The 27120-nt window shown below is 35.7% G+C and overlaps 1 protein-coding gene across 2 annotated transcripts in view; it reads right to left on the bottom strand.

The window, feature by feature from the left end:
* Positions 1 to 4965: 4965 nt before the first annotated feature.
* Positions 4966 to 27120, bottom strand: part of LOC123321411 (fibroblast growth factor 5) — a 182503-nt gene continuing 160348 nt past the window's right edge. Inside the window, exons 1-3 of one of the 2 annotated variants that reach the window (XM_044908983.1) lie at positions 11016 to 11212; positions 10796 to 10899; positions 4966 to 8669 (exon numbers count right to left, since the gene is read on the bottom strand). In XM_044908983.1, the coding sequence (XP_044764918.1) occupies positions 7935 to 8669; positions 10796 to 10899; positions 11016 to 11121 (945 nt within the window). In that variant the 5' untranslated portion in view covers positions 11122 to 11212 and the 3' untranslated portion in view covers positions 4966 to 7934. Of the gene's footprint in view, positions 8670 to 10795; positions 10900 to 11015; positions 11213 to 27120 lie in introns of those variants that run through there. The other variant, XM_044908982.1, reaches the window with a different exon arrangement.

Raw genomic sequence — 27120 nt, 5'->3', positions numbered from 1 at the left:
TGCATTTTGAAGAGTATTCCGTAGCATTCTACACGTAGACGTAGGGTGATGCAACGATTCTGAGCAGGTGTTTTTCGTCGCTCACCAAGCCTTGGTCTTTCCAACACGGAACCTGTCTCCCTGAACCTATTCCAAAGTCGTCACACTTCGGCTGACTTGGAGCCTTTCCGCTACAACAACCTGAGGTAGGCTTCCCTGTAACATTCCGATAGCCCTATTAGCCTCAGCGTTTGTTAATTTACGTCTTGGCCTTTTCAGAAAACTCGTTTCAAATCGAAGCCGTTGATAAACTGACTTCATTTCAAAATAAGAACATTCATGAAGCATATGCAAAGAACCAAACTTCAGAAAAAAGGCGACCAGATTGACGAAATGTCTCATACTGATTTTCATTGGATCGATTCAATATGTTATTGAGTTTTAAATGATTTCACAGCGATTTTCTTGAAGATTACATACTTTTGAAAACGATTGAATACGATATCCCTAACTCGTCTGGAGCAGTTTACATCAATCCTTCAGAGGAAGATTTGGCCCAATACTTTCAGAATGGCGGGTGGTAGAGGGCGGATCTACCTAAGGGCCCGGGGCTCTTGGATACAGTGGACCCCCAGTCACAAATATACACAGTGAGAGACCCTCGAAAATTCGAAAATTCGAAATTCGATATATTTTCAGTAAATCAAAGACAGTTTTTTTGTTGTTGTGACGGGTCGAGCAGTCTTTTAAATTACGCTCCTTTCAATGTATGAATTTTGAGATATAACGTCATCTATAATTTTTTCAAATGACAATATTAATTCTTCTGTAACTCTCCTTAAAGGCTATATAAAGTTACACATCTGCACCAAATATCAAATTCTCATTCCTTGTCTTCAAAAAGTTCTTCATCAAGCATCAAGTAATTGGAAAATGAATAAATCTGAGTTAACTCAATGAAATGATTCAGGCAGGCATGTCAAAACGTATTCGTTTACCATAGTTTTTGTCGAACAAAAAGTTCGAAAAACAAAACTTTCAAAAATGACAAACAAACCCCTTGACATTTTCTAGTTGAATTGTTCTTTCATTGAGTTGAATCAGATTCTGCTATACTACTCTTTGTTGAATATCTCTTTCGACAATGATTGAGTTGATATTTATCACTCAGGTGAAACTTTATATACACTTCAAGAATGATTATAAAAAAATTACGATTGTCATTTGAAAAATTTATAGACGGCCTCATATCTCAAATTTGGGACAAACTGTTCATTTCCTGAAACTTTTTAGGGTTTTCACTCTCAATCTCTGAAACAAAGTAAATTAAAAAATTGAAATAAATCATTTGCTCCTGCGTAATTTCTTGCAATAATCAAGCAAATTAAGTAGAAAAAATTGTTGCCTGACAATGAACTGAAAAAAAGAACTTTGGAATTATAATTATATATAGAAACGTTTCGGAGTCTATATCAGACTCCTTCATCAGAAGAAAATCATTTTCCGGAAATCTTCTGAATTGTAGCTTTTTATTTGATATTAATTGTCAATACATAGAAATAGAGACTACATAGAAACGTTGATTCATTTAATTTTGAAATTACCGAATGGCAGTTTTTTTTTGAGTATATTAATCCAAATATGATCTATTCCTACCAAACAATTGGCCAAATTATTATTTTGATCCAACAAAATACACGTGAACTCTTTAATCTTTCGTTTATAGTGATCCGGTTCTGTCATTAAAATTTTAGTGTTATTTCAATCCATCATGTGGTCCCCTGTATTAAAACGAACATGATCTGCGATCTGTAATCTATTAATTTCTATATTTTTAATTTTTTTTTATGTTCCCGTTTTCTTATTTCTAGAGGTCTAGACGTTTGACCTGTAAAAGTTTTACCACAAATACAGGGAATGTTGTAAATAAAAATCAATTTCAGTAAAGAAATACAAAAAACAAAACAGATTATTTTTAAATACTTGGATATTTCAATACAAAAATAAAAAAAGTATACAGGAAATATCTTAATTATGTTGTTAAACCAGGGTTGCTACTGTTTTTGTATGGCTTGCAGAATTTTTCTAATACCCCTTCTCTTAAAAAAAAAAATTCCATGAACATAAGAATCCATTGCCCTCCTGGTAAAGTTATTATCTGTGGATGCAACAAAAGTGAATTATATAAGAGTTCGTCGACAACAATTAAATCAGACTCAAAGGAATGCAAAGACAAAGCTGAAAAATTAACTAGTAAAAACATACTACAGTGATATAAACAATACATGCAATATTTCAAAACTTTTACATTAGTGTACAGATAAACATTTAGTATACATGCAGAAAATTTCGACAAGTAGATGCTAAATGTTGCATTTGAAAGTTGCATGTGCATATTATAAGATAAAAGAAGATTTTTAATATATTTGAGACCAAAATATAGAAAATATAGATTTATAAAGACACTGTTCAATTGATAGGTAGACGATCATTTATAATAGAACAATTTTTTCTTACTAAAGTCTAAGCAAGTGTCGCATCTCTTGCTGTGAAATTTTTCTTGTAATTCATGAAAAAAATCTTGTGTTTAACATTGCCAATCAACTGTTTAGTGGAATCTTCTATAGAGGAACGCTTTTTCCCCAGAATGTCGTATACTTATACAAAACAAACAAAGAACTTCGATGTCGAACTTAATCATCCATCAATTCGGTCTATACATTTTTATTTAACAAATGAATTTCATTTTAATGAATTGAGGAATTTGCATTCATATCAAAAAATTCAATGTTTTATTGTCCTAAAATATACCCAGTGTTAGCCCAGAGCCCAACAAATTGATGATCCGCTTCTGTATACATATATTTTATATAAAATATTATTGTAGACAGCCACAGTTCGACTTTCATGTTTCATCACATTTTTGGAAATTTTTTCAATAGTATTCATCGCTCAAAATTGATCCATTGTGAAAAGAGGATCTTCGAAGGAGTTAACCTGATTTTTCTGTTAATTTCATAAAGTTGATGAAAATGGTACTTTATTAACCCCTTAAGTGGAGTTGTCTCCATTAGTTTTCGAGGAAAAGGCTAGATGTCGAAGGTGTGTAGAGACGGATAATTTTTTGGTTTTATTGTTATTGAAAAAAGCAGAATAATTATTGCTCTCCCGAATCTCCACATTCCAGATTTCAAAGAATGATTTGAGAAAAATCACTTTGGATGAAGCTTATTTATGTACCTACCCAATATTGTAATTTTTTAAATAGAAAGATGGTTTGGCTATTAATCGTAATACTGTTGCTCCAATATCGATAAAATATAATATTAAAAATTTACCACAGAAGTGCATCCACCATAATTGTTGGAAATATGAAAACCGAACAGGAAGAACCAAGTGGAATATGCGCATTCTTTGGGCATAGACACGAAAAAGATCTGGGAAGCTTTTTCTTCTACGTGCGGTGCCTCCATGCAACTGAAAAGACTCAGAACCTGTGACAAGTTGAGAAAAATGACAGGGGATGTCCGTGTTACCATGAGGGTATAGTGAGTGGTGTGATTCCTAGGTGTGTTGCATTAACTTTGTAAGGTTACGATAGATGAACAGAATATGCGGTCCTTCAATAAGGAGCCATGACTGACTAAGACCTCCTCCTGTGCTCTATTCACAGGAAAATTTCCCAATCATCTAATAAAGGATCAGCAAAAGCTGAGCGCCACCCCCTTGACTTTTTCCTCACAAAGGGATTCCAGTCTCACAGTTGGACCCTTAACACTTCTGACTTCACCAACACGCCATTGCCCTGCTCACAGACCCCAATAGTTGTCTTCATAGCAACCTCCGTTAAGGCGAGATGTACAAGAGGAGAACCTAGAAGACCTCGTAATGATTAGGGCAAGCTTTCCTCTGGCATTTTGTCATAATGTTGCGGTTACAGTTATCCTCCTGAGAGAGCTTACTGCTCACAGTAAGCTCTTATAAGCTGTTATTTCTTCTCAAAGAAATACCAGAAACACAAACTCCCAATGGAGCAAGAGTAGATCTGTACTCAAGCAGAGACGAGTTATACTTGTGAGCGCCGGTGATCTGCAGCTTGCCAAGCGGACCTTTTAGTACTATTCCTTTCGAGAAGGTGTGTGGTAGATAGGTGAACGACTTTGAACTTTGAACGACGTAAACAGGCACAAAACTAAGTCAGAGGTCTAGAACATGCCTTGTTTTGGAGCTTTAGTCAAACTACTATAACTCTAAAAAACAACTGAACCAATTGAATCTGCTGGAAGTTTTCTGCGAAACGCTATTTTATCACGACGAGTCAATTTTCATCCTCAATTTTTGACATGCCTGGGGATAAATTGGATACGAAAACTATATTTTTTGAGTTCTTGCCTATCTTCATTATTATTTTAAGTATTGTTGAGGTCGTTTGGATAGGGTTCAGCCCTTCAAAACTGCGACCAAGTGAATTTTTTGTTCTTTGTTGTATTTAATCAAATAATTTAAGTTTCCCCAAAGTTGGGGTTTCTGTTGAAACATCAAGCCTCAGGATTACCCTTTTAATATCAGTAGGTGCTCGTTTATTTCTACAATAACACACAAAGAACAACTGATCAATGCTTGATCTGTGAATTGATTTATTTCTCGTTTTTTTTTATTTTTACTTATCATATTATATACCATGTACGAATTCAACCTAACAAGGTTAGTATATTGAAATCTGGAAAATATTATGTCCCATTCAACCTGGAGAAGGTGAGGGTATTTCCGGGGTGAGCAGAAGTATAAAAGCAACAGGTGCGTTATTATGCCTCATTGTAATTGCCTGCAAAGTTTTTAAAATATTGACGTTCTCGTTTCGTTTCGTTTTGGGAATCTCAGACTGAGAAACCTACACCAGTTATTCATTTAGTTCCCTGCCTGGTTTATCCCAACTCAGTATATATTTTGGGTATCCAAATAAGATGAAAAAAAAACGACATTACATTCATTACTATATTCTTTAATTATTCATGTGAAAATCTTTACATACAGGAGAAATGGTTTAACAAGTACTATTATCGAATTATTGCTTATGTTTTGCAAAACATTACTCCTAATTTGTTCAGTTTATTGCTCCGATCAGTTGTATAAAATTCATTTTGTAATAGCACAAATTGAAAAATATATGTATCTACAGAATCATTTGCGATGAACTTTTTTCTTGATTAATATTTACACATTCTCCATCATTATGTCCAGTATGTGTTTCATAGCCTTCCAACAGATTGAAATGAATAATTTTTTAGCTCTAGGCAATATCTAAGAAGCATTCACAAATAGTTCATTCAATGCTAGATGACTTCATGCATGTCATCTGTCTATAATTTTCAGGTGATATGAGTCTATGATTCACTTCTACCCTTTTGACTTCATTGACCAGTAAATTGCTGCTCAGTCCATGCTATCTCATATTTGGAATTGTAAGATTACACAATTAAATTAAGAATTTGAGGATTCTAAATTACTGAGTTACTTTAATAATAATTCCCAATTTTTAGAGTCCTCAAACAGTTAGTATTTCCATTGTTTGCTGAAAGATTTTCATGAAAGATGGCAGTATTATTTGGTGTTTTTTTGTTGCGATCACAATTCTATGAGTATATTTAAATGATTAAATCTAATTTAGTTACATTTGATAAGTGAAATTTTCTCTAATCATCACTAAGGTACAATTATTCAATACTGAATATAGAGCTGAATATTTTGGAATACTTAAAAAAATTTCAAAACAATTATTACATCTACTACCTAAGCATTTCGTTCTATTTACCGTACTTAATATTGTTCCATCTCAAATACTTCTCTCCCTACAAATTAACATTGCACCGTTCATTCACAAATCGTTTTAAATTCCATAGTGAAATAGTCGAAATAATAAAATTTTAGCACATTTACTCTACAATCTAAAGATCATAAACATCTGATTATTTTAGAGTTGTTTCAATTCTTTGGTATTTATCAATCATCCATTTGAATTTTTCTGACTTTTTGATACGGTCAAAGGAAAAAGCCGTCCTTGAAAATATGAAAAGAAAGATTGAATTGAAACTTGGTACATACTCCAAAACTGTCCTATGTTTTTACACAATCGACTTATATTGTCGAGAATTCATCCATTTTCATTTTCGAATTCTGGAACTGAATCAGCCCAGATTTTCCAAAATGACAATGAAAATATGAAAAATTCGAGTAAAAAACTATTCTCAATAACATTTCGGAAATATCTTGATGACTGATTCAAGACCTATATGAATCCTTAATGCGAGGTAAATATATTAAAGCTGTGTGAAAGTCTTTCTCGTAAATCGTCTAGAAATAATTCGTTTGTCATGGTTTTATTTGCATTAGGGTCTATATTTCTATTTCTACAAGCCTCATCAAGCATCATACTATGCACATACGTGAAGTCATAAAAGACTAGGATGTAACCAATGAAGAAGGATTTTGAATATCGAGAATTGTAATATTGAAAAGCTTTTTTATAAGAATCTTCTATACGGAATTCTGACTGTTTTATCACTGCATTCGAGAAATCAAAGCACTCAATCAAGCTCTATGACCGGTCTTGAACATGTAACTTCTTCCTCATAGTTGTTCAATGATACCTTCACAACATTTAAGAAAATTGGTCTAATTGAAAGCCGAATCACTCATAAGCTAACAAGTTACTTGTAGATGTGAAAAGATAACGACTCTGACTGTAAAACCGATTTACATACGAATTTTATATTCCTTAATTAGATCCTCTGTTGCATTCTGAACCTGAGCCAAACCAGTTCAAATCAACGGATTAATTGACTATATACATGCAACAAATCAATGTTCCCGGATAGATGAATGCTAATTTCGTTCTAAAAAACATCAAATAGATCAAACATATATCATGATCAACGTCAACTTGTCCAATTATTTTTGTGGCGTTTCTAGGAAAGTTTTTGAAGAACTCCTAACAGCAGAGTTTAGAGATTCCAGAAACACAGTTACGATTCGAAAAAAAGGCTTCTTCCCTATCGAGAATAAATGATTTACCGCCTTTCTATTGATCTGAAATGGCACGCTATTTCTAATTTGATTGAAACGATATCAGCGGAAAACAAGTACATGGAATTGATTTCAGTTATTCCTGTCTTGATAAGCTTGAGCGAGAGAAATTCCTAGTCAAGGAATAGAAATGTTTTCGTAAATTTTCTGGATTAATTTTGGCTTCAAACGATTCATTACAATTTTATACGTTGGCTTATTGTTGAGATACGAAAAATTCAATATTTCAGAATAGTCAACGATGATAGTGAAGTTGTACAATCAGGAAATGATTTGGTAAATTATTTCTGTATTTGTAACTTGTTTTCTTAGACGTTATTGTATTCCGTCAAAATAAAAGTGAACATTGAAGACCGACAACCATGAAAACTATCTAGAGCCTGTTACTCCAATTTAAAAAATATATAAAATGTATTAGGGAGCACTGAATTCTGAAACACTTAACAATTAAACTTTGAGTCATTTGATTCCTTTCTAGATGGACTCGTGGATTTGTGCTGAATCAAGGTCTCTTGCGAAATTTTTTATGGAAAATTTAGATTCTGGAACATTTTTAGTAACTGACAAAGAGATTCTGACCAATGCTGTCTTTGTTTTGTTGAGGTGATAATTCACTGAGGTGTTTGGTCAAATACACTGGGAAAGAATTAATGTGTTCCTAAAAAGGAATGTTTTGGCGTTGGACCATCCTGGAAGTAATTTATTATGAACGAAGCTTATCTTCAAGTATTTCGTAGACATATTAATAATACTGAGCTCCACAACGAACTGTTTTCGATTCCACACAGCTCTAATCAATGTTATTTACAATAAATACAACTAAAATACAATAAATAGTAGAAATAAATAATAATGAAAAAATTAACGTTGAGTCAAAGTGTTTGGGAGTTAGAAGGCTCGGTAAGTTCAAGTAGGGGTAGTGCAGTTGTGTCGTCGAAATCCATATGGGTGTTCGTTTCCATCCCATAGTCGACCTCATGGGTGGAATCTTCTTCAACAGTCACTGTGGCTTCGGAGCTCACAACCACGTTCACTTTCTTCTTTCCGCCCTTTTTCGGCTTTTTTTTCACGTTACCGTTCGCTTTATCGTGTTTATCACTATTTAATTTTTTCTTTTTGTTCGTTTCTCTTTGGCACTCTGAACTGTCGTCACTATCGCACTTTTTCACATGAGTCTGCAATTTTCTATTAGATTGTTTATTACTAAGACAATGCTCGTTCTCGGTTTCAGATGGCAAACACTTTCGTTTTTTCTTCTTTCGCTTTTTTCGTTTTCGACATCGGGGAAATTCAATTGAGGGGTCTTTATGTGAGGATAACAGTCTTAGTTTTGAATTTGCGCTAGGTGCACAGATGTGGGCGTGATGCCTCATGTGGTTCAATTCTTCTGTACGTTCTGGCGAAACATAACGCGTTAATACTCTTGTGTAAGATGACAGCCTTCCAAGTTGTTGCTTTGCTTTCAGCATCACCTTCCTAGGCTGGCCTCTCCTATTTAAAGCTAAGTAAAATGTACGTTTGTCGTTTGAGTATTTTGACGAGGAGTATGTATTGTAGTAATGCTTCTCTATGGTTTCGTTGAACACGCATTCATCTCCAAACTCTTTCTGTAACAAAAAGAAAAATATTAGAACCTAGAAATCTAATCGTTGCTTATATACAAAAGAATCGGAAATGTCGGCAATATTTTTAGGCACGATTGAACATAAACAAATATCCGCTTATTTAAGGATAATACAACCCTCAGAACGATAATCGGTTTTTCCTATATCACTTCCAAAATATTAACCATAATAAATTCAAATATTGGATATTAGTCGAGGATGCCAAGATACTTTATGTACATGTCATTTTTGATTCTTGGGTTTCCCTAAGGGTGGGTTTCAAGGGGTAAGTTATCCTTTTCTGATCCTAATTTTGGCTCGATTTTTTGTTTTGTCGAATGATTTATTTCTTATATATTTTTAGTGATTCAATTTTGAAAATATAATCGTCTTTCGAGAGTATAAGCAATATGAACTCAAATTTTCAATGACTTTTAAATTTTGCTAGGCGTGATAGGATACCAATAAATGTCAAGAAAAAGCTGCAAATAATTTTGATGGGTTATAAAAAAATTGGTGCCAAAAAGGGCAACTCTCCTTTTAAAACTTCCCTTAGTTAATCCCGAAAATAAGAGAAGCATAAACAAATAAAGTGACCTGGCGATTATCGCTAGGCACTCTTTCAGGGTTGTAGTACCCTTAATAAGCGGTTTCGGAAATAACTTAATAAGACAACGCACTTATTTTTTAGTGTTCTATCAGCCCTAGAACTGTTGCCCGATATTTCCGATCCACCTTGTATAATATATTTCGAAAAAAACTTTCGATTGAGGTGCTGCAACAATTCCAATTAACATACCAAAATAATATACAGTGTGTGGATAAAGTAAGGAACAAAATTAATAACTGCGTTATAAAATGTTTCCAAGCAAAATTCTCGGACAGGTCAATTTTAGTATTTAATTAACCACCTAATGGCATGAAAATTCATAACATTCATTTTCACAGATTGACGTCATAATCTTTATTTTATTTTCTGGAAAAAGCCTCATCTATAGTACCAATTTCCTAATTGCTAATAAAGCACCAAAAACAAAGTGGGGTAGTCATTTGAAGACACATTCGTGACTACACCCTATAAAAATGAAGGAAAACTTTCATGCCCTGAGGTGGTAATTAAAAATTAAAATTAACATGTCCGAACATTTTGCTTGAAAATAATCGAAAACGGCAGTTATTTGTCCACACACTAAAGAATTACCCAGTATTTTACATAAAAAAGTATCCATAATGGCCCTTTTGGTTCTTTTTAGAGTACAGGAATTGAGCGATCTGATAAGATTCCCCTGTATACAGTGGCGAATCTAAAAATTTTTCCAGAGCTAGAGCTAATCAAATATTTATGAAAAAAGACATATATAGCTATTGCATTCTGTATTTAAAATAAGCAACACATACTCATTTGTTTTTTATTTTAAGTGTGAATATCAAACCTACTTAATCTTAAAAGCAAATGGAAACCTTATAAAATTTCAAAAGTTGTAAGTGAAAGAAATCACCCCCGGTAATAATATATAATTAATGAAAAAATAACCATGCAATACATTAAAAGGGATATTCTTTTCCTAAGTGCAGGCAACACAACATTTAACAGCGTGTATCATGTGTAGTAGAGATCGTACTTATAAAGGCGCATCAAATTCATTGGTGCAATGTTAGTTTGGCTTGATGAATTCAAAAGCACTGTTTTGGTCATAGCTTTGAGTATTCAACCCCAATATGGGATTTAATACTCAATGGTCATAGCCTGTTAAGGGTCCAAGCACTGTATAAGAATAATAACAATGTCATAGTATCCACCCCCACTTTGGGGTGGCGGTTGAATATTCAAGGATAGTATCTTTGAGTATTCAACTCAATTAATACTCAAGGATAGTATTCGAATTCACAGAAAAAAACTGCTGAAAAAGCATTACATTTTCTTTTATTAAATATCGACTCTGGTGAATCGTAATAAATGGTCTATTTTGTGGCTGGAGAAATGCAATTGCAATAACCTGATGGAAAAATTATGAAGGCGAAAACAATAATTGTTAATAAACAATTGTTATATGATTTGAAAGAGAAATCGAACGACTTTGTGGTTAATGTTATGAAAGTCAACATAAGAAATATCTCGAATGACTTACCGATCCGTATAGTAGTCCACAAGCGTCCATGCACAAATATTGACAGGTGGCGGTACCCTGGATTTTCATTTGACCAATGCCAACGGTTGATCTCTGCAATATGGCTGGAAAGAAAAAAAAATTTAGTGAAATATTCAGGAAAGTACGTCGGTGTCAATTCATAAACCAACAGAACTCAATAATTCACCTCATCACTTAATTTTGAAAGAGAATGTATTACTTATTTTCGAACACCCAGTATACGAAATTGTAGTTCCACATCGGAATGATTCCAAGACGAATCGATTATTTTTGGCTTGAGAAGAAATCGCGAAGGAAATGAACATAAATATTGATATTCACTTCAAAGATGTTTGGATATACGGACGCTGTATTTAGTGTGAAAGGAGCGGATATTCTTCCATCGTCACAAACCATATTGAACAGTGACAATTTAGGAAAATTAACGGAAAGGATGTGTCATGTTTTCATAACAGAAGATGCTGCAATTGACTCGGGAACTAACACAGGATTGGGATTTAATCAGTTTACTTTTTGGCTTCAAATTTGAGTGAATAGTAACGCGACAAAAAACGACGTCTACTGGCTTAAAATGTTATTTTGCACACTCATCTTTTCAACTGAAATAATTCCATAAGAAAGCGACTGTTCATAACGGAAACATTGTACTATACTTATTTCAAATGGTACACCCAGTATTTCTTAGCACCATAAGAGATTCCATTCAAAGACAATGAGGTTTTAAATTTAACGATTCTAGAGTTATAAGGATTTTTGAGGAAAATAGCGTTGGATGTGTCCAACAATGAAGTGAAAACTTCACCAAGCTTGGATTTTATTACACAGGGTGTTCATTGCTTGGTCGTCAATTTCGACGAATCAAACTACGAAAATATAATGAAATGGAACTGTTTGTTTTTACTCATTTCAATAAAACATAAAAGTTGTGCTCTACCCAAAAGTTTTTAGCTTTTGACCGATTAAATTTAGTTTGAAATAAAGCTTTCTCAGCAGTAGCATATTAGTGGAATGACGCCAAAAGGAAATTTTTCAATAATGTAAGTATATGCACTCTAATTAATTAGATCGATCAACAAATACTTCAAGACTGTTTTTCTGACAGCCCGTGGTGTTTATAATCTTGTAATGATTTATTATTGCAATCATAATTCAATTATACGTCGAGAGGAGGAAAGGTCACTCAGATTATTGTTTCAAATTTTTTTCCTTCATCAGTTTAATACAAAATGCGAGACATATCTGGATGTGTATCAAAATAAAGTCGAAGGATAAAGCCAGTTCGCATCAAATCCAGAATTAGCAACAGATCGATCTATAATTTTTCTCAAATTCAAGGAGAATGGATTTATAATTCGAATGAGATTAAGTATTTTATGTCCTATTTGTGTTGTCTTCTGTTCCAATAAAGAATACAATTTATCATATGGTGGCTCGAGAAAATTAAAAATATTTGTGTCGATCCTGTCAATTGATCTCTTGGAAATAAAATGAAACAAAAACAAAATTCCAAGTTTTCCAATTTTGCTATTTTTTGAATAATGGCCAGAGGTTGGAGTTTGTTTTTAGTTTTCTTCATCGTGAGGGTTCTTGTTAGATGCTTATCAATTTTCTTATGTTGATTATTGTTGTTGATTATTAATTATCAGTATTCGATTTAATTTTTGCTTTCTTTTTTCGTAGTAAGGTTTGTTGATCTTTCTTGAATTATTCTATATCTATATCTATATCTGTATATATCTATATACAGGGTGAGTCTTTGACTCGTACAAATATTTTATCAGTAGATTCTTGAGATCAAAAGAAATACTTTTTTCCTAAACTTTTGAACGAGTCAAAGACTCAGCCTATCATCATTTTTTTCGAATCATCTCGGTTTAAAAGATACAGGCTGTACACCAGTAGAGTAATCTGTTAGTGGGAGAAGATAAGGGCAGAAAGGACATCATGGCATAATTCGATAGGTATAAGTGGAATCTATGAGCACTCAAAAATTGCAAAAACATCTGCCGTAGAAGAGAAAAATTTGAAGACTGAAGGTAATCGCCCTGCTTTCTATGCAACACTACCTCGATGTACCTAGCAGGTGAAGGTCGAAATAAATTGTCGTTTTATAGTCATGAATGGATCGGAATGATTGAGCTATTAATCGTTTTACGAGTTTGAACACTACGAAATGCTTGACCCTGTACAAACGGGATGGAATTTGTGAGGAGTTCCACGTTTTGGGAGCGAGAATTTTAAATATTCGTGAGGATCCACGAAGCACTGGATAAGGATCCAACAAGCTCGGAGCATTTTCGAAACACTAATCATCTCCTGAAAAACTACAGTTAACTGTACTTTCACAAGATTTGAACGTGATCGGATTCAGAATGAGTTGCGAATTTTTCATGAGCGTAGTTTAGATGCGAAATTAATCATTTCATTATAGAATTCAGCATGTTATTCCAAAGCTTGAATTAAGTTGTGTGGCCCCTCCGATTTTTGGAAAAAATATCTGTCAGAAGAAGAGCTATCGCGAAAACCATTTAGGATTACGTAAAGATTGGAACTTTCTTAAATGCCAGACAGTATTATACAGTTTTGCTTCAAAAGTCCATGATATAGTTTGTAAATATTCATTGAAGATGTTTGAGTTTGAACTGGCAATTACTTTATATTATGATTTTTCATTTTGGACTGAAAATACCTAATTGTTTAATAATTATGTAAAATTGTCAGTCTGATCTGGCAATTATACACTGCGCAAAAAAATTAACGCACATTCTGAAAATCTCAATTTTAATGAAAGTTAACTCTACATTGACTTTATAACTTATTTTTTATGTTCTCTCGGGGAGGTTTGGAACGAAACAAGACACATTAAATGGAAGAAAAATTCAGGATTTCACCGAATCTTATGTGAAAGAAGAGAAATGAACAATTTTCAAAATACTGAAATGCTTATAAGTGATTTAATACTTGGTATTTCCACCCCTTGCGTTAATTACAGCTCGACAACGCCGGTTCGTACTCAAAATGAGTGATCTTGAAATGTTCTGATCTAATCTTTCCCAGATTTCTCCGAGTTGGATTCCTAAGTCATTAAGAGTAGCTGGATGATTTTCTGAACTTCTCAGCCTTCTATTGAGGTTGTCCCAAACCTGCTCAATCAGATTGAGATCTGGACATCTTGCTGGCCATTCCATTCGAGGGACTTCAACCTCTTCAAGGTACTCCTGAACGATGCGCGCACGATGGGGTCTGGCATTATCGTCCATAAAAATGAAATTTTCACCAATGTATGGGGCAAATGGCACTACATGCTCTTCAAGAATGTTCCTTATAAACTTATCAGCATTCATAGCTCCATTATCAACGACCACTAGGTCTGTGCGAGCAGTCAAAGATATTCCACCCCATACCATAATCGATCCTCCGCCGAAACCAGTAGTATTCAGGAAATTGCACTGAGCATATCTTTCATGTGGACGTCTGTATACAAGGGAACGTCGATCACAATGGTAGAGGCAGAATCTAGACTCATCTGTGAAGAGAACTCTTTCCCAATCGGCCTCTTCCCAATGGATATGCTCCCTCACAAAATCCAAACGCGCCCTTCGATGGGCTGGGGTGAGAGCTGGGACTCTTAGGAAAACCTATGGGTACTCCTGACCATGCGCTTGTGGACTATAAGATTCCAGTCCATATTCACGCCCGCATGCGTTCTCACCGCTTTTACAGTATAGCTCAACAAATGTAGGGAGTCTTATGTAAGAAACAAATTTCGAAGTAATTTTTTTGTCGCCATGAATCTCTTGAAGACCTAGAACTTCGTTGTCAGTGTTTTCTAAATTGACTCAAAAGAGAGACAGACCATTTATGATACAGTGTGCTGACCCAGGATTCAAATTTGCAATCGTCGACTGTCTTCTATCAGTCGTTCCAAAATCCTGAATGCTTTCGTTAAACCATTGTTCACTTAGCCTTCATTCATAACCTACTTATTACCATAAATTATCAGTACGATAATAATGATAATAAATAGCTATCGCATTAATTCAAATAGTGTCTGCAATTTTTATCGTTCGTGTACATACGTGTATCAGGAAAAATCATTGTGCTTCTCGGAAATTTTTATTTCCTTTTACCTCGTTCCAAATTGGGAATCTCCCATTATATTAATACCGATAATAGCGGTTGTAATTAATAAAAAGAGAACGGCTCGCTGGTACACAGTGGCGTATCAGCATTGATTTTCTGTTCGTTATGGAAAATTCCAAACGGTGTGAATTTTTATTATTCTCAATTGTTGTTGAGTACAGAAATTGAGTTGCAACACTCGAGTGCTACTGATACCAGTTTTATATAACTGACATGATAAAATCCCAGAGCAGTTCAGGCATTTCGAATTTGTTAGGATTATCGCTTGTTTTTTTTTTTTTTTGAAAAATTTCAACAATTAAATCATGATCCCCAAATAGTTTGGCTGGAACAGAGCTATTTGCCGGATTCTTTTTTTCGAATTTTGAGGCATAAATATTCTGATACGTTTGGGCTGGACTGATTGATGAGGAATTTGTGGTGAAATTTCAATTCAAGTCTGTCTTTGCATAAAGCCCATGAACACTATAATTTCCGACTGAAAGTTTGACTAAACATTTTGTATATACGCATTTCAATCACCCTAGCACTATTTAGAAGCAATTTAACATAGCTTAAAAACCCTTGTGTAGGGTTAATTTTTGGATGATTCATTAACTTCTTTTCAAAAAACCCTCCAAAAATGCTATTTTGATACGTATCATCTGAAAGTAACTGGTAGCTTCACAAATGGGTAACTCGCTTCTTGAAAACTCCCCTAACTGAATCCGAAGAATCAAAGAATCATAACCAAATGACCTTTCTTGGCATCCCCAAATAAAATACCCGATATTTGGGTGACCAAAGACACTAATTTTTTTGATGTTCTATCAAAGAAATATTGCTCCACATTTTTGATTCATTTCGTATACATGGTGTGCAAGTTACCATTGGTAAAATTCCACAGAGTTTCACAGGCAATATGTGACATAAAAGTTCCTATTGAGTATGTTCCAACTATATTCCTTTGTGAAGTTATTCATGATTTTACTATTTTTTGTTCCATGATTTTTTCACTAAAAGAAGTTATATCTTGAGAACTGTAATCCTAATCGGAAATCATTCTTATGATTTAATTAAGATGGTAGTTTTCAATTCACACTATGTTTTTAGAAAAAAATTGTGAAACGTTGCAGAATATTAAAATCTTGAATAACTTCACAACGAAATATAATAAGACCATATCCTAATGGAACTTTCTGTTTTAAATTGCCTGTAAAATCACTCTGTGAAATTTGGCAATAGATGCACACCCTATATAGTGCGATTCAAAAAATACCCAACAAAACGTTATTGGTGTCAAATTAATTGTTTGCTTAGGTATTGAAGATAAGCCCATATCTGAGAATTGGTTGTCCGATTAAAGTTTTCTGTTCTGTTGCTCGGTGTGTTCGAGAGTAGCCACGAAGTGAATTCGGGTAGCAGTTCAACCGTAGTTCACCTTGTTGCTAGTCATTTTTGTCTACGTGACGTATAAGCGTAGCCGTAAAAAATTAAAACACTGAATGAAATCCGTTTTAATGACGTGAACATTGAAATAGATTGCGTAATTAGGTTCGCGAATTGTGATATGCGAAAACAACTAGATACGCGACTGTACTCACGTACCGCTTTTGCTTCCTAACAACCGGTATCGCCGATCCTTTCGGTGAAGGAAGCAGTAGCGCACCTTGAGGATGGCAGCCGGTGTACCGCGGACCGTTGACCACACGCAAGAAGTTTTGGCGTTCCGATATATGCTGTTCGCGGTCCTCCTCCGATAGGAATCGAAATGCAGCACAATTAAAATTAATTAAGTTTGGGATGATTGCTTCTTACCAAGTCCGCAGGGAAGTACTGGGGGAATTTAACGACAGAACCTGTTCCTTCCGAATAACATTTAGTTTTGATCATTTTGCTATATGCGGACCAATGACCCTTCGAAATACACGGTGTTACATTAAATTAACCGATCAATTCGTAAATTACTTTCGATTTGGATAAAGAAAATTATAAACTTTCCCGCGATCTTCATAGTCGACGTTTCTAGACATGTGTATATTGAAAAACGAATAAAAAACCCTGTCGCTACCACAGATATGTAATGTACTACTTGAAGAAGTTCGAAAAGAAGTGCCACAACGATCCTCGTAGTATTTCAGAAACAGAAAATGTGAATATGTCAAATTTGATTTGATTTTCGCAAGAAATTCCTGTCCAAGCTATTGAAAGATTCTTATTAGTCTTCGAGTGCCTTCCATAAAAAATATCTCTAATAATTCCACATAAGGGATAATATTGCCTTCATCTTCTCCGTCCTATTTTACAATTCAAAACCAAGAGCAAAAAGTTATGTCCAGAATAAACCTTAAACCAGACTCAAACACTCACCCTAGAACTATTTAGAAGCAATTTTAGACAAGTTGGGTTCACCTTGCTGAAATTATACTCTTGAAGGATGAACATGGATTAAATTTAAGTTACTTGTGGAAGGTTAACTTTTGGATGATTCATTAACTTCTTTTTTAAAAAAATCTGCAGAGAATGCTACTTTGATACGTATAATCTGGAAGAACTCGTAACTGGTAGATTCACTAATGAGTAACTCGCTTCTTGAAAACTACGCTCACTGAATCCGAAGAATCATCGAATCATAACAAAATGACCTTTCTTGGTATCCCCGAATGCCCAAATACTCAGTGCCAGTCTGGAAAAGTCGGCGATAGCATTTCAGGCAGAAATCTTCGCCATTGATCTATGCGCCAGCCATTTGCTCAATATTGGTTGGGCTGGTAGGTCAATAAAAATCCTAACGGATAGTCACGCTGCGATTAAATCTCAAAATCAGCAGACAAATGCAACTCGGCACAGGTATTTGAATGCAGATCTAAACTCTTCCAATTGGGAAGACTGCAACTGATTTGGGTACCTGGACACTCTGGCTTCAGAGGCAACGATGTATCGGATGCTCTAGCCAGAGAAGGCGCTTATTGGCCTGGAACCTAGTATAGGAATTTCTAATTCCTTAATCAGGGACCGGAACAACAGCTGGATAAGGCAAAAGGTCCTGGATTACTGGCGCAACTGTCCTGGACTGCGTCACTCGCATAGAGTGACTATTTCAGTGCCTCCCAACCCATACACCAGTCGTTGGCTAGGATTTTCTAGAACAAATTTGAGATCTATAATGGCGGCTTTCACAGGATATTGTAGACTCAGAGCCAATCTTAAAAAGTTTAGCATCGTCAATGACCTGCTCTGCAGACTCTGCTTAGAAGAAGACGATTGAGCATATCCTCTGTGACTGCCCGTCGGCAGACAGGGTAAGACATGGAGTATTTGGTTCTCCGAAGATGATCCTAGAGGAACTCAAGAATCACCCCACTCCGACATCATCTCCTTTTTGGGCAGGATGGGACTGGAGGGAGAAATCTAGCTCTACGAGCTTACCTGTGTGCTACAATAGACCGCTTGATCGCAGTGGCAGGTTTGGTTTATCAGTCCAACACACCCAGCAATCAGTAATCAGTAAATCCCCAAATAAAACCTGATATTTGGGTGACCAAAGACATTAATTTTAGAGATTTAAAAACTCTCTGGATCTTAGCCTTGGCAAGCACCTAATGAGAATAAGTCTAGGAAAAACTGACGAGTGCAGATTCTGTGGAGAGGAGTAGGAAAGATACATACTCTTGATCGAAAAAGATGCTTCGGACAAGATGTAGGAGCAAGAAAATAAGCTCCTTGAAGCTATCTAAGGAATTGGAGTTCATTAAAAATTTGGAATAAGAGGCCTAGCTGTAGAGGATGTAGTAGCCAGAACAGCTCCTATGGAGGCCCAAGAGAGCTTTTGGTCGAAATGCAACGGAATCCCCATCTAAATCTACAATCTACAAGGTGAATGTCTCCAGTTCGAGACCACTAAGGGAGATTACTTCTTTTCTCTTCCAATTTTCGTAAAGAAGGGTGGACGTCATCGTTTTCCGAAGATTTCGACCAACGATCAGCATTTACGTGAACTTTGCATCGTTTTTCCTCAATTATTTGTCTTTAGATTGGGTTCAGAGCTGAAATGATTGATGCTGGATTGAACTCGAGTTATATCTTGTAGTGTTTGGGAGAAAGCCTAGATACAGGATAGTTTTATTCTTTTTTCGTCACAGCTGTCGTGGATGACGTCAGTTCTGTTGGATTAAGTGTGGATGTTGGAGTGCCCCAAGGCTCAGTTCTATAAAACACTCTCTTTTTGTCTAGAGCATTCAGACTTTGAAACTCCCGCTGCCACCGGACGCTGGATACCTTTGACCTGCAGACATTCAAGTGCAATGTTAATATTCTTCCTCTCTCTACCCTTCATTGATCCGAAGTATTTCCCTTCCTGAATCATTTTTGTTAAAAAATCTTTCCTCGAACAAACATTAGAAAAAATCAACAAGGCTCAGAACAAGAACTGTCAAATTCGATTTTTTCGTTCACGATTCCGAAAGTTCATTATTAGAAAAATTTAAACGAAAATCAATTGCAAGTATTATGAAACAAGACTCAAAGAAAGTCTATAACGGAATACAAGACATTAAGTCTGAAATGCAAAATCAAATTCAAATGAGCTTATCGACATGCTGGCATAAATTATACATCATCAATTTCGATTCCTACATCTCAGCCTACTTTATGCTAAAACCTTCAGGAAGGTATGTAAGAGCAAAGAGAACCCTAGGTCTGTACGAGTGCAGGCATGAATCGCTTGTGCCAGAATTCTTGCTCTAGCGTTCCAACGGGATTCATTTCATTTCCTTTTAATAACTGCTCATTATGCATAAGTACACGTGAAGATGAAAGTGAAGTGTTTCGAATTACCCATTTCAACATGTGATCCAATCTTAACAAACAGGTATGCGCTAACGGAAGACGCTGCCCAAATATTTAGACGCGATTAAAATTTAATATGCTCATCGGCAACTGCTTCAATAGCTAGACGATAATTAATTACAGTGTTCGAGAATTAATTTTATCCAGAATCTATGCAATCGCTACGATTGGATTACATTCATTGAGAAAGTTTATGCGTTATAGTTTGTGTATTTACGCATCGAACAAAACATGGTTTTGCTTGAAAATCTTTTTTGTTCGTACTCTCAACATTGAATCGTAAGGGAATGCTGATCGCTTGTTCTGTTGTGTGAATGTATTAGTTGATTTGATCAAGAATAATCTCTACTAGATACTCAATTTTCTTCAACCCGTGTTGAATTTCCAAAGGATATTGGACAGTTCCTAACCACCGTTAATGTCCTTTCAGATGATGAGTACAGTTTTCTGTTCAGTGTCAGATCAATTGACAGTTATCTTTCGAGTAAAACTGTAGGGAACCTGAACTGGAAATTATGTTGAACTGTTCAGAATAATTCCATAAGACTGCAATCCTTGCACAAAACGCTTAATTACTTCCATGAAGATTTTCACAGTGTGAAAAGGTACCAGAAAAAATGCAAACATTTTATGCGATTGGTTCCAATCAATTTGTATCAACCCTGTGAGCGTGATGACAGTTAAACCTCAAATGGGAAGGGGAGTTGAGTGACATCTTGTTTCAAAGGTGATTCGATTGCCTTCACAAACATGCCATACGCTTGAAGTTTTTTGTTACTACTAACAAAAAAAATAAAGTAGAAAAATAGTGTTCATTATTATGAAGACTTAAATATAACCTATTTTCAAATTCAGCTCTCACGTTTTGGGAAACTTCAACTTGAATTTCTCGTGGTGTGCGTATTCTTACTTTCAATTCTTCTACATCCCGTAGCTTTTTATAAACACCGACTTTGAATATTCAAAGGTGTCAAGTCTGGACAACAGAGTGGCCAATCCATTTCTCTTGGAAATGTGGAAGAATTAACAGAAAAGGTCAAGTGTAAGGTAGTTCTGAATAGATGTTCTCAAAGAAAAACCGGAAAGAGTTCAATTTTTAAAGGGTGGGGCGACATATTTTGAGCAAAATGGTAAGCCGAAATCTCCTCAAATCTAGGTGTAGGGGCTATCACCTCTAAATTCTTCATAAGGAATGGAGGGTGAGCAAAACCTCAATTGGAAGACAATATGTCCCTCTACATAATACTATTGTCTTCCAATTGAGGTATAGTTCACCCTCTGTTCCCTATTAAGAATTCAGAAAACCCCTACACCTATTGAGGAGATTTTGGCTTACAATTCTGCGTGAAACATGTCCCCCTCCGAATAAAAATTGACCTGTTCCGTAATTTTCTCTGAAAACATGCTTGTCGAGACATATTTGGTCTGGCAAGTTTTCTGATTGTCAGCCCCTGTAACTACTTCAAAGACTCAATAAAAATTTGCAAACCATAGTATTCATGTAGAGGGTTAAGTGATCTTTCAATTGAGGTATAGCTCATCCCCTATTTCCTGTTAAGAATTTAGAGGTGATAGCTCTTACACCTAGGGTTGAGGAGATTTCGGCTTACAATTCTGCTCAAAATATGTCCCCCTACGAATAGAAATTGACCTGTTCCGGCATTTTCCCTGGAATCATCCTTGTCGTGACATAATTGGACTGGCAAGTTTTCAAATTGTATATACCTACTTCTCCAAAGGCTATTAGGAGAAAGATCCAACAACAAAGCACTGTAGTATATTTAGGGTTAAGTTTGATAGAACGATTATTATAGTATATCATGGTTGTACAGCGAGAAGGACTTCAGCCCTTCGTCTTTAAGGCAGACACACTAGCTGTCTACACAAGTGTAGACACCACAACGGACGGCCAGGCCAAACTGGCATCACCCAGTTTGTGGATTGTGCAATCTATAGGCAATTAGATGCAAGGACCTTGGAAGAAATAAAAAAACTGATAAACTTTTGAGAGAGGATCAAAGTTAAAATTCATACGTTAGGGTGAACAAGGAGGTTTCTTGGGACCCTAGGGGTTTGTATGATTACTATACGCATTCACGATTGTAGGGTCGTATTTGAATGGTACTTTTTTGTGGTAAAGGACAAGTATTGTTTTCAGAAGAAGGGAGAAACCGAAAGAAAACCACTTTGGCTCTGGTAGAATTCAAGTGACCTCTTCACTGGCTTCCTTAAAGGCACTGTTGCCTGAGGAAGTACCAAATGAGAATATGTCTAGCAGAAACCCTTTGATGGGAAGGAAGCAATAGCATCTAGTTCGAGAATGCCACGCCATTACTAATATAAGATGAAATATGCTTTGGGAAACTTGAATAGGCGAAGACGTAACCTCTTTCATGTCATCCTAGCTAGATACTGGAGGGCAAGCTTCTAGAAAAAACAGCAATGTCATTTAGGGAGTAAAGTCCTGTTTTCCCTGTCGTTAAAGCAATAAGAGAAATTAAGAAAAAACAAAGATATCGAAAAGGTATCCAGAAATCGAACAATCACGCGTAAACCAAGCCATCGCTGTCTTATTCATGCTTATGCATGGATAGATCCACCGTATTGAGTCAATGGATTTGGGGACTCGATCTGGGAGGCCCCAAATCTAGCAGGATTCGAGGAATAATAATTAACGAATCCTCGTTTCGCTTGCGCTGGCACAAAACACACAGATTTCCGTTATCATCTTACGCGGCAAAGAGTTATGGCACTGATGAACTATTGAGCAACGCATTCAACCTGCTGCGCTACTCGTTCGGACGATTTCCATTCAGTCATAAACGCCAAAAGCTGAAGCCGACGACGAAGAGACGAGGTAATAAAACTGTACGAGTGTGAAGTTGAGATGACAAAGAGGATCTCGCTGTATCAAGCTGGCCTAGGGATACGCACAAGAGAGTGTTAAATACGGGGAAATTCGTTTCGCTCCTTTATACGTCTCAGCGTGAACATTGGAGACTTGGTTCGTTTAGTTTCCGTTGAAAAAATTCCGATCCTCAATCTTATGGCCAACCTTTCGACTTTGACGATATTTCACTTTCGGTTTTGCGAACTCCTTGCAGGGTTGTCACTGACAGATTTTTGAGACATTTAAGAATTAGACCCTCTTTAAATTCAAGTGGATACTTGTGATTGCATTGTGCACTACATCAAATAGATTTAGATGTAAAAACAGGTCGAATGGATTATTTCTTGACATAAGACTCTTACAATTTCAATTTGTAAATGGCTGAGTATAATTTTGGTTGTTTTATTCGGCCAATATCTCAGTTCTGCCAGCTTCAGAAATTCGAGTACCTTTCACCTTAGTAATTTCCGCAAAATGATTATGCTCTAGGGATTCGCGGAATCCTCATCGCAGATTTCTTCTTTAAACTTTTTTTGTAAGATGAAAAAGTCTTCAAAATGGAACTTTCAGATATAAACTGGGGGAATGCCAAATGATTTTTGTCGAATATATTCGAGATAAATGACAACATCAGTAATTCGAAAATTCAAAGATATTTTTCGTAAAACACAATGGGAGGAGTTGAATTCCCTGAATTAGAATTAAGATGTTATTTTTTCGATTGAACAGAGGATTAAGAGTGCGAAGAATAAAATCAATCCACTCTTGTCAGCGGTTGCGGTAATCTCTACATCGCAAAATCAAAAGAAGCTTTCAGAGGAGACTCGAAGAACACAGTAGACTGAACCCAACAGAAGAGCAAATATGCCTTGAAAGGTCAAACCAACATTAGTTTTCGAAAACAGAAATCAATCAATCAACAGAGACGCCTATACCACAAAGCGCTTGGCTACAAGTTCTCGATAAGGCAAATATGAAACCAATTGGAGTTGGAGTTTCCAGGTGATGTGGTTCTATTGAAGCCTGCCCAACTTTATGGCGAGAGGGACTCTTCTCTGTAGACTTGTGGCATTTTTGTCTTAGGCTTAGGTTCTTAGGGTAACTACAAGCGGGCGAACAATGGGTCACAAGGCTTGGGTTCAGCACGTGGAAAAAAAAGAAGTAAAAGAGAGTACAAGTTGGTCTCGTCTTGTCAAATTTTTGTTTGGATTCCATTTTTCTATGAGTTATTCTATCCTTTATAACAAACACTCCCTTTATCAATCGTCAGCCCTGTAACATCAGAATTTTCGAACGTCTTTTGAGCACACGCTGTTAACGGCTGAAACTGTCATAGAGTTAAGGCCAAAAATTTTGAAAAGAGAAGTTCGGTTGTCAGTTGCATCTACGTCAAAACTCTATGTGTCGGCTAACAGCTCTAACCACAACCTCTTTTTATCTCTCACCGTTCACGTAGAAACAACAAACTTATGTACGATCATTATACTGGGTGTTCTCAAAGGTGAGGCCTTTTTTGACAGAAGGTAGAACTCATCAAGATAAGTCGTTTCACCAAAAACTGTCTATATAAAATATCTAAGATGGCTGAGATACAACCCCTAGAAGTTCGACAAAATTTCATTGAATTTCAATTACGGGACTGTGGAAGGTGACTCCGGCATCGCAAAAACAAAACAAAACATAAACATATGGCTGGACAATGAATGGTTCAGTACCAGGTTCACCGGATTAGATGCATCAGGTCACTTTTGAGAGAATCATAATTGTTTTATCGTGCAATTAAGGGTGAAAAAAAAATGTAGAAAATCGAGGCAGTTTCTTGAAAGTGCTTATGTTTATTATGTTGAAAAAGTGCTGTTTCTCCATTTCATCACATTTTTACGACGATTGTTGAACAAGAAGATTGTGATGCCCATTGTGAAATTATTCGTGAATAATTTAGACGAATTTTATTGGTGAGATTTTGAAGTAATTTTTTTTTTCACACTTGTGTTACTTCTGTCAGTTGGTATCGAAATGAGCCATTTCGTAATATCGTGTAAGTTACTAAAAAATAATGACAAAAATTAGGCAATCCTAAGTTTCCATTTTCATTACAACGTGAATATCGAATAATTTAGCTAACAAACGGTCTAGGGTCGTATTAGGATCTATTTCAGTAATAATTTTCAATTTTTTTTTCAATTTTGTCAGTTTGAAAATCTTGTATAGGTGATTTTTAGTGAAACGCTTCATTTTGACCAGTTCTACCTTCTATTAAAAAAAAGCCTCACCTTTAAATGCACCCCGTATATCATATCAGCTCAAGCAATCATTAAAGTGTATAGAATGAAGCAAGACAACACACCAAGTGTCGTTTTTGTTATCTAAAATTGGGGACAACCCCCACAAACGCGTTTCCATCCCCTGGTTCAAAGGGTGGTAGGTGATTGTGTAGAAACCCCGAAATATGTATGCATTCATTCATAGGAAGGAGTCCTTGGATCAAACTTCAGACCTGAACCATAAAAATTTGCGGATGTCACATCAAATTTCGATTCTCTAGTCCTGGGGTTGTGGATGAAAGTGACAAGTTTCAGAATTTTTCCGTTGTGTGTACTGATACTAGATCACATACCAGATTCTAGCTCTCTAGGACTTCAGGAAGTACCCTTAGTGTTTTGATGATCATCAGTCACGAAATCGGTTTTTTTTGGATATCAATAAATTCTGATGAATGAATGTTATGCTATTGAAACTTCTTATTTTCAATTAGTTCCTCATTGACATCATATAGTGAAAATTTGGTACGTTAGGTGTAATCCAGACCCAAGTTATGACGAGTTTGTCAAGAGAGTTTTACTGTTGGTAGTGAAATGATTTCGATTCTCCTCTCGTCGTGATTTTCTAACACTACCATGTCCCGAAATCTGAATACCAACCACCATGACGAACCGTCAATAGTGCCGCAAAAAAGGGTAATTTCCGTATCCACAAAAGTAAACTATCCACCGCTCAATCGTTCGTAGAGTTCAACGGTTGAATATTCATCGATTTTTGCAAGAAAGCTGACCTATAAATGAACGATTGAATTTCCCAAAGCCCGATTTGTTCTTGTTCCGCGAACATTGGCAATGCCGTTCGAACTGTTACGTGCAAATTTTCATGTACGACGCCTCTTGTTGTCACATGAACCTATCGAGTGACTAATAGAAATAGTTCATCTAATTTTCACGAGGAAGTTCACGTGGATGCTGTATTATTCTGGGAATATTGGGCAGAACCGTTTATTACATCTTTACGTAAGGAATCATCTGCGAATTATTGTACGGAATTCGTGGCAGTTTGGGATTGATCGAATCATTAATTGTCACATAGTGAATTTGGTGTAATATACAGGGTCATTATTTTTTAACCTCTCCTCAATGTACATATATACTTTTCACAGGGTATTCAAAGTAAATCCCGAATTTTGAACTGGGTTTTCATTAAAAAGTTCCTCATTTCGAATTAAAACCCAAGTTATTTTATCGATATATGGTTCTACTCGTAAAAACCAATAGAAAATGTCCCATCAACTGTATACATATCTAAAATTGACCAATTTCGAGATATCCAAGAAATATGACTTTGGTAAAGCGTTTATACAGGGTGTTCCCAAATTGAACGTACAAACGAAAAGGGGAGATTCTTTTAGTAAGTTTAAGAAAAAAAAGTCCCATAAACATGGGGTCGCAAACGTTTCGTTATCGAGATACAGAGTGTTGAAGTTTGAATGTTTTTTTTCTCATAGTATCTACACTTCACAAGATATTCAACTGAAATTTGGCATAGATATTACATTTTAGCGTTCTCACCACGTGACATGGCAATTTCGATAGAAGATCTACAGGGTGATATTTTTTCTGGAACACTGCCACCTGTTGTTCTGCAGAACTTTTTTTTGGTGAGCAACTGTTAATTTGAAAAAATGTAAAAAGAAGCTTTGTTCTTATACTAAGCTTTTCGGTCTCTTGTAGTTTTGTCGTATCTACCAACGATTTCGAGAAAAAAATTTTGAACAGGTGGCAGTGTTCCAGAAAAAATATCACCCTGTAGATCTTCTATCGAAATTGCTATGTCACGTGGTGAGAACTCTAAAATGTAATATCTATGCCAAATTTCAGTTGAATATCTTGTGAAGTGTAGATACTATGAGAAAAAAACTTGAAAAAAATTCAAACTTCAACACTCTGTGTTCGAAAACGAAACGTTTGCGACCCCATGTTTATGGGACTTTTTTGTTCTTAAACTCACTTAAGGAATCTCCCCTTTTCGTTTGTACGTTCAATTTAGGAACACCCTGTATAATCATTACAGTTGTTGCATTACTGCGCGTTAATCTCAGAAATTATTTCAATCATTGTTATTTGAGAAGTCAATAGAATTGCTCAAATTTCTGACCCTTCTGATCTAAAAAATGGAG

This window comes from Coccinella septempunctata, chromosome X (assembly GCF_907165205.1).
Source record: "Coccinella septempunctata chromosome X, icCocSept1.1, whole genome shotgun sequence".
NCBI classification, from domain to species: domain Eukaryota; kingdom Metazoa; phylum Arthropoda; class Insecta; order Coleoptera; family Coccinellidae; genus Coccinella; species Coccinella septempunctata.
Note: the sequence above shows the minus strand (reverse complement) of the source record. Positions and strands in the feature narration are given on the sequence as shown.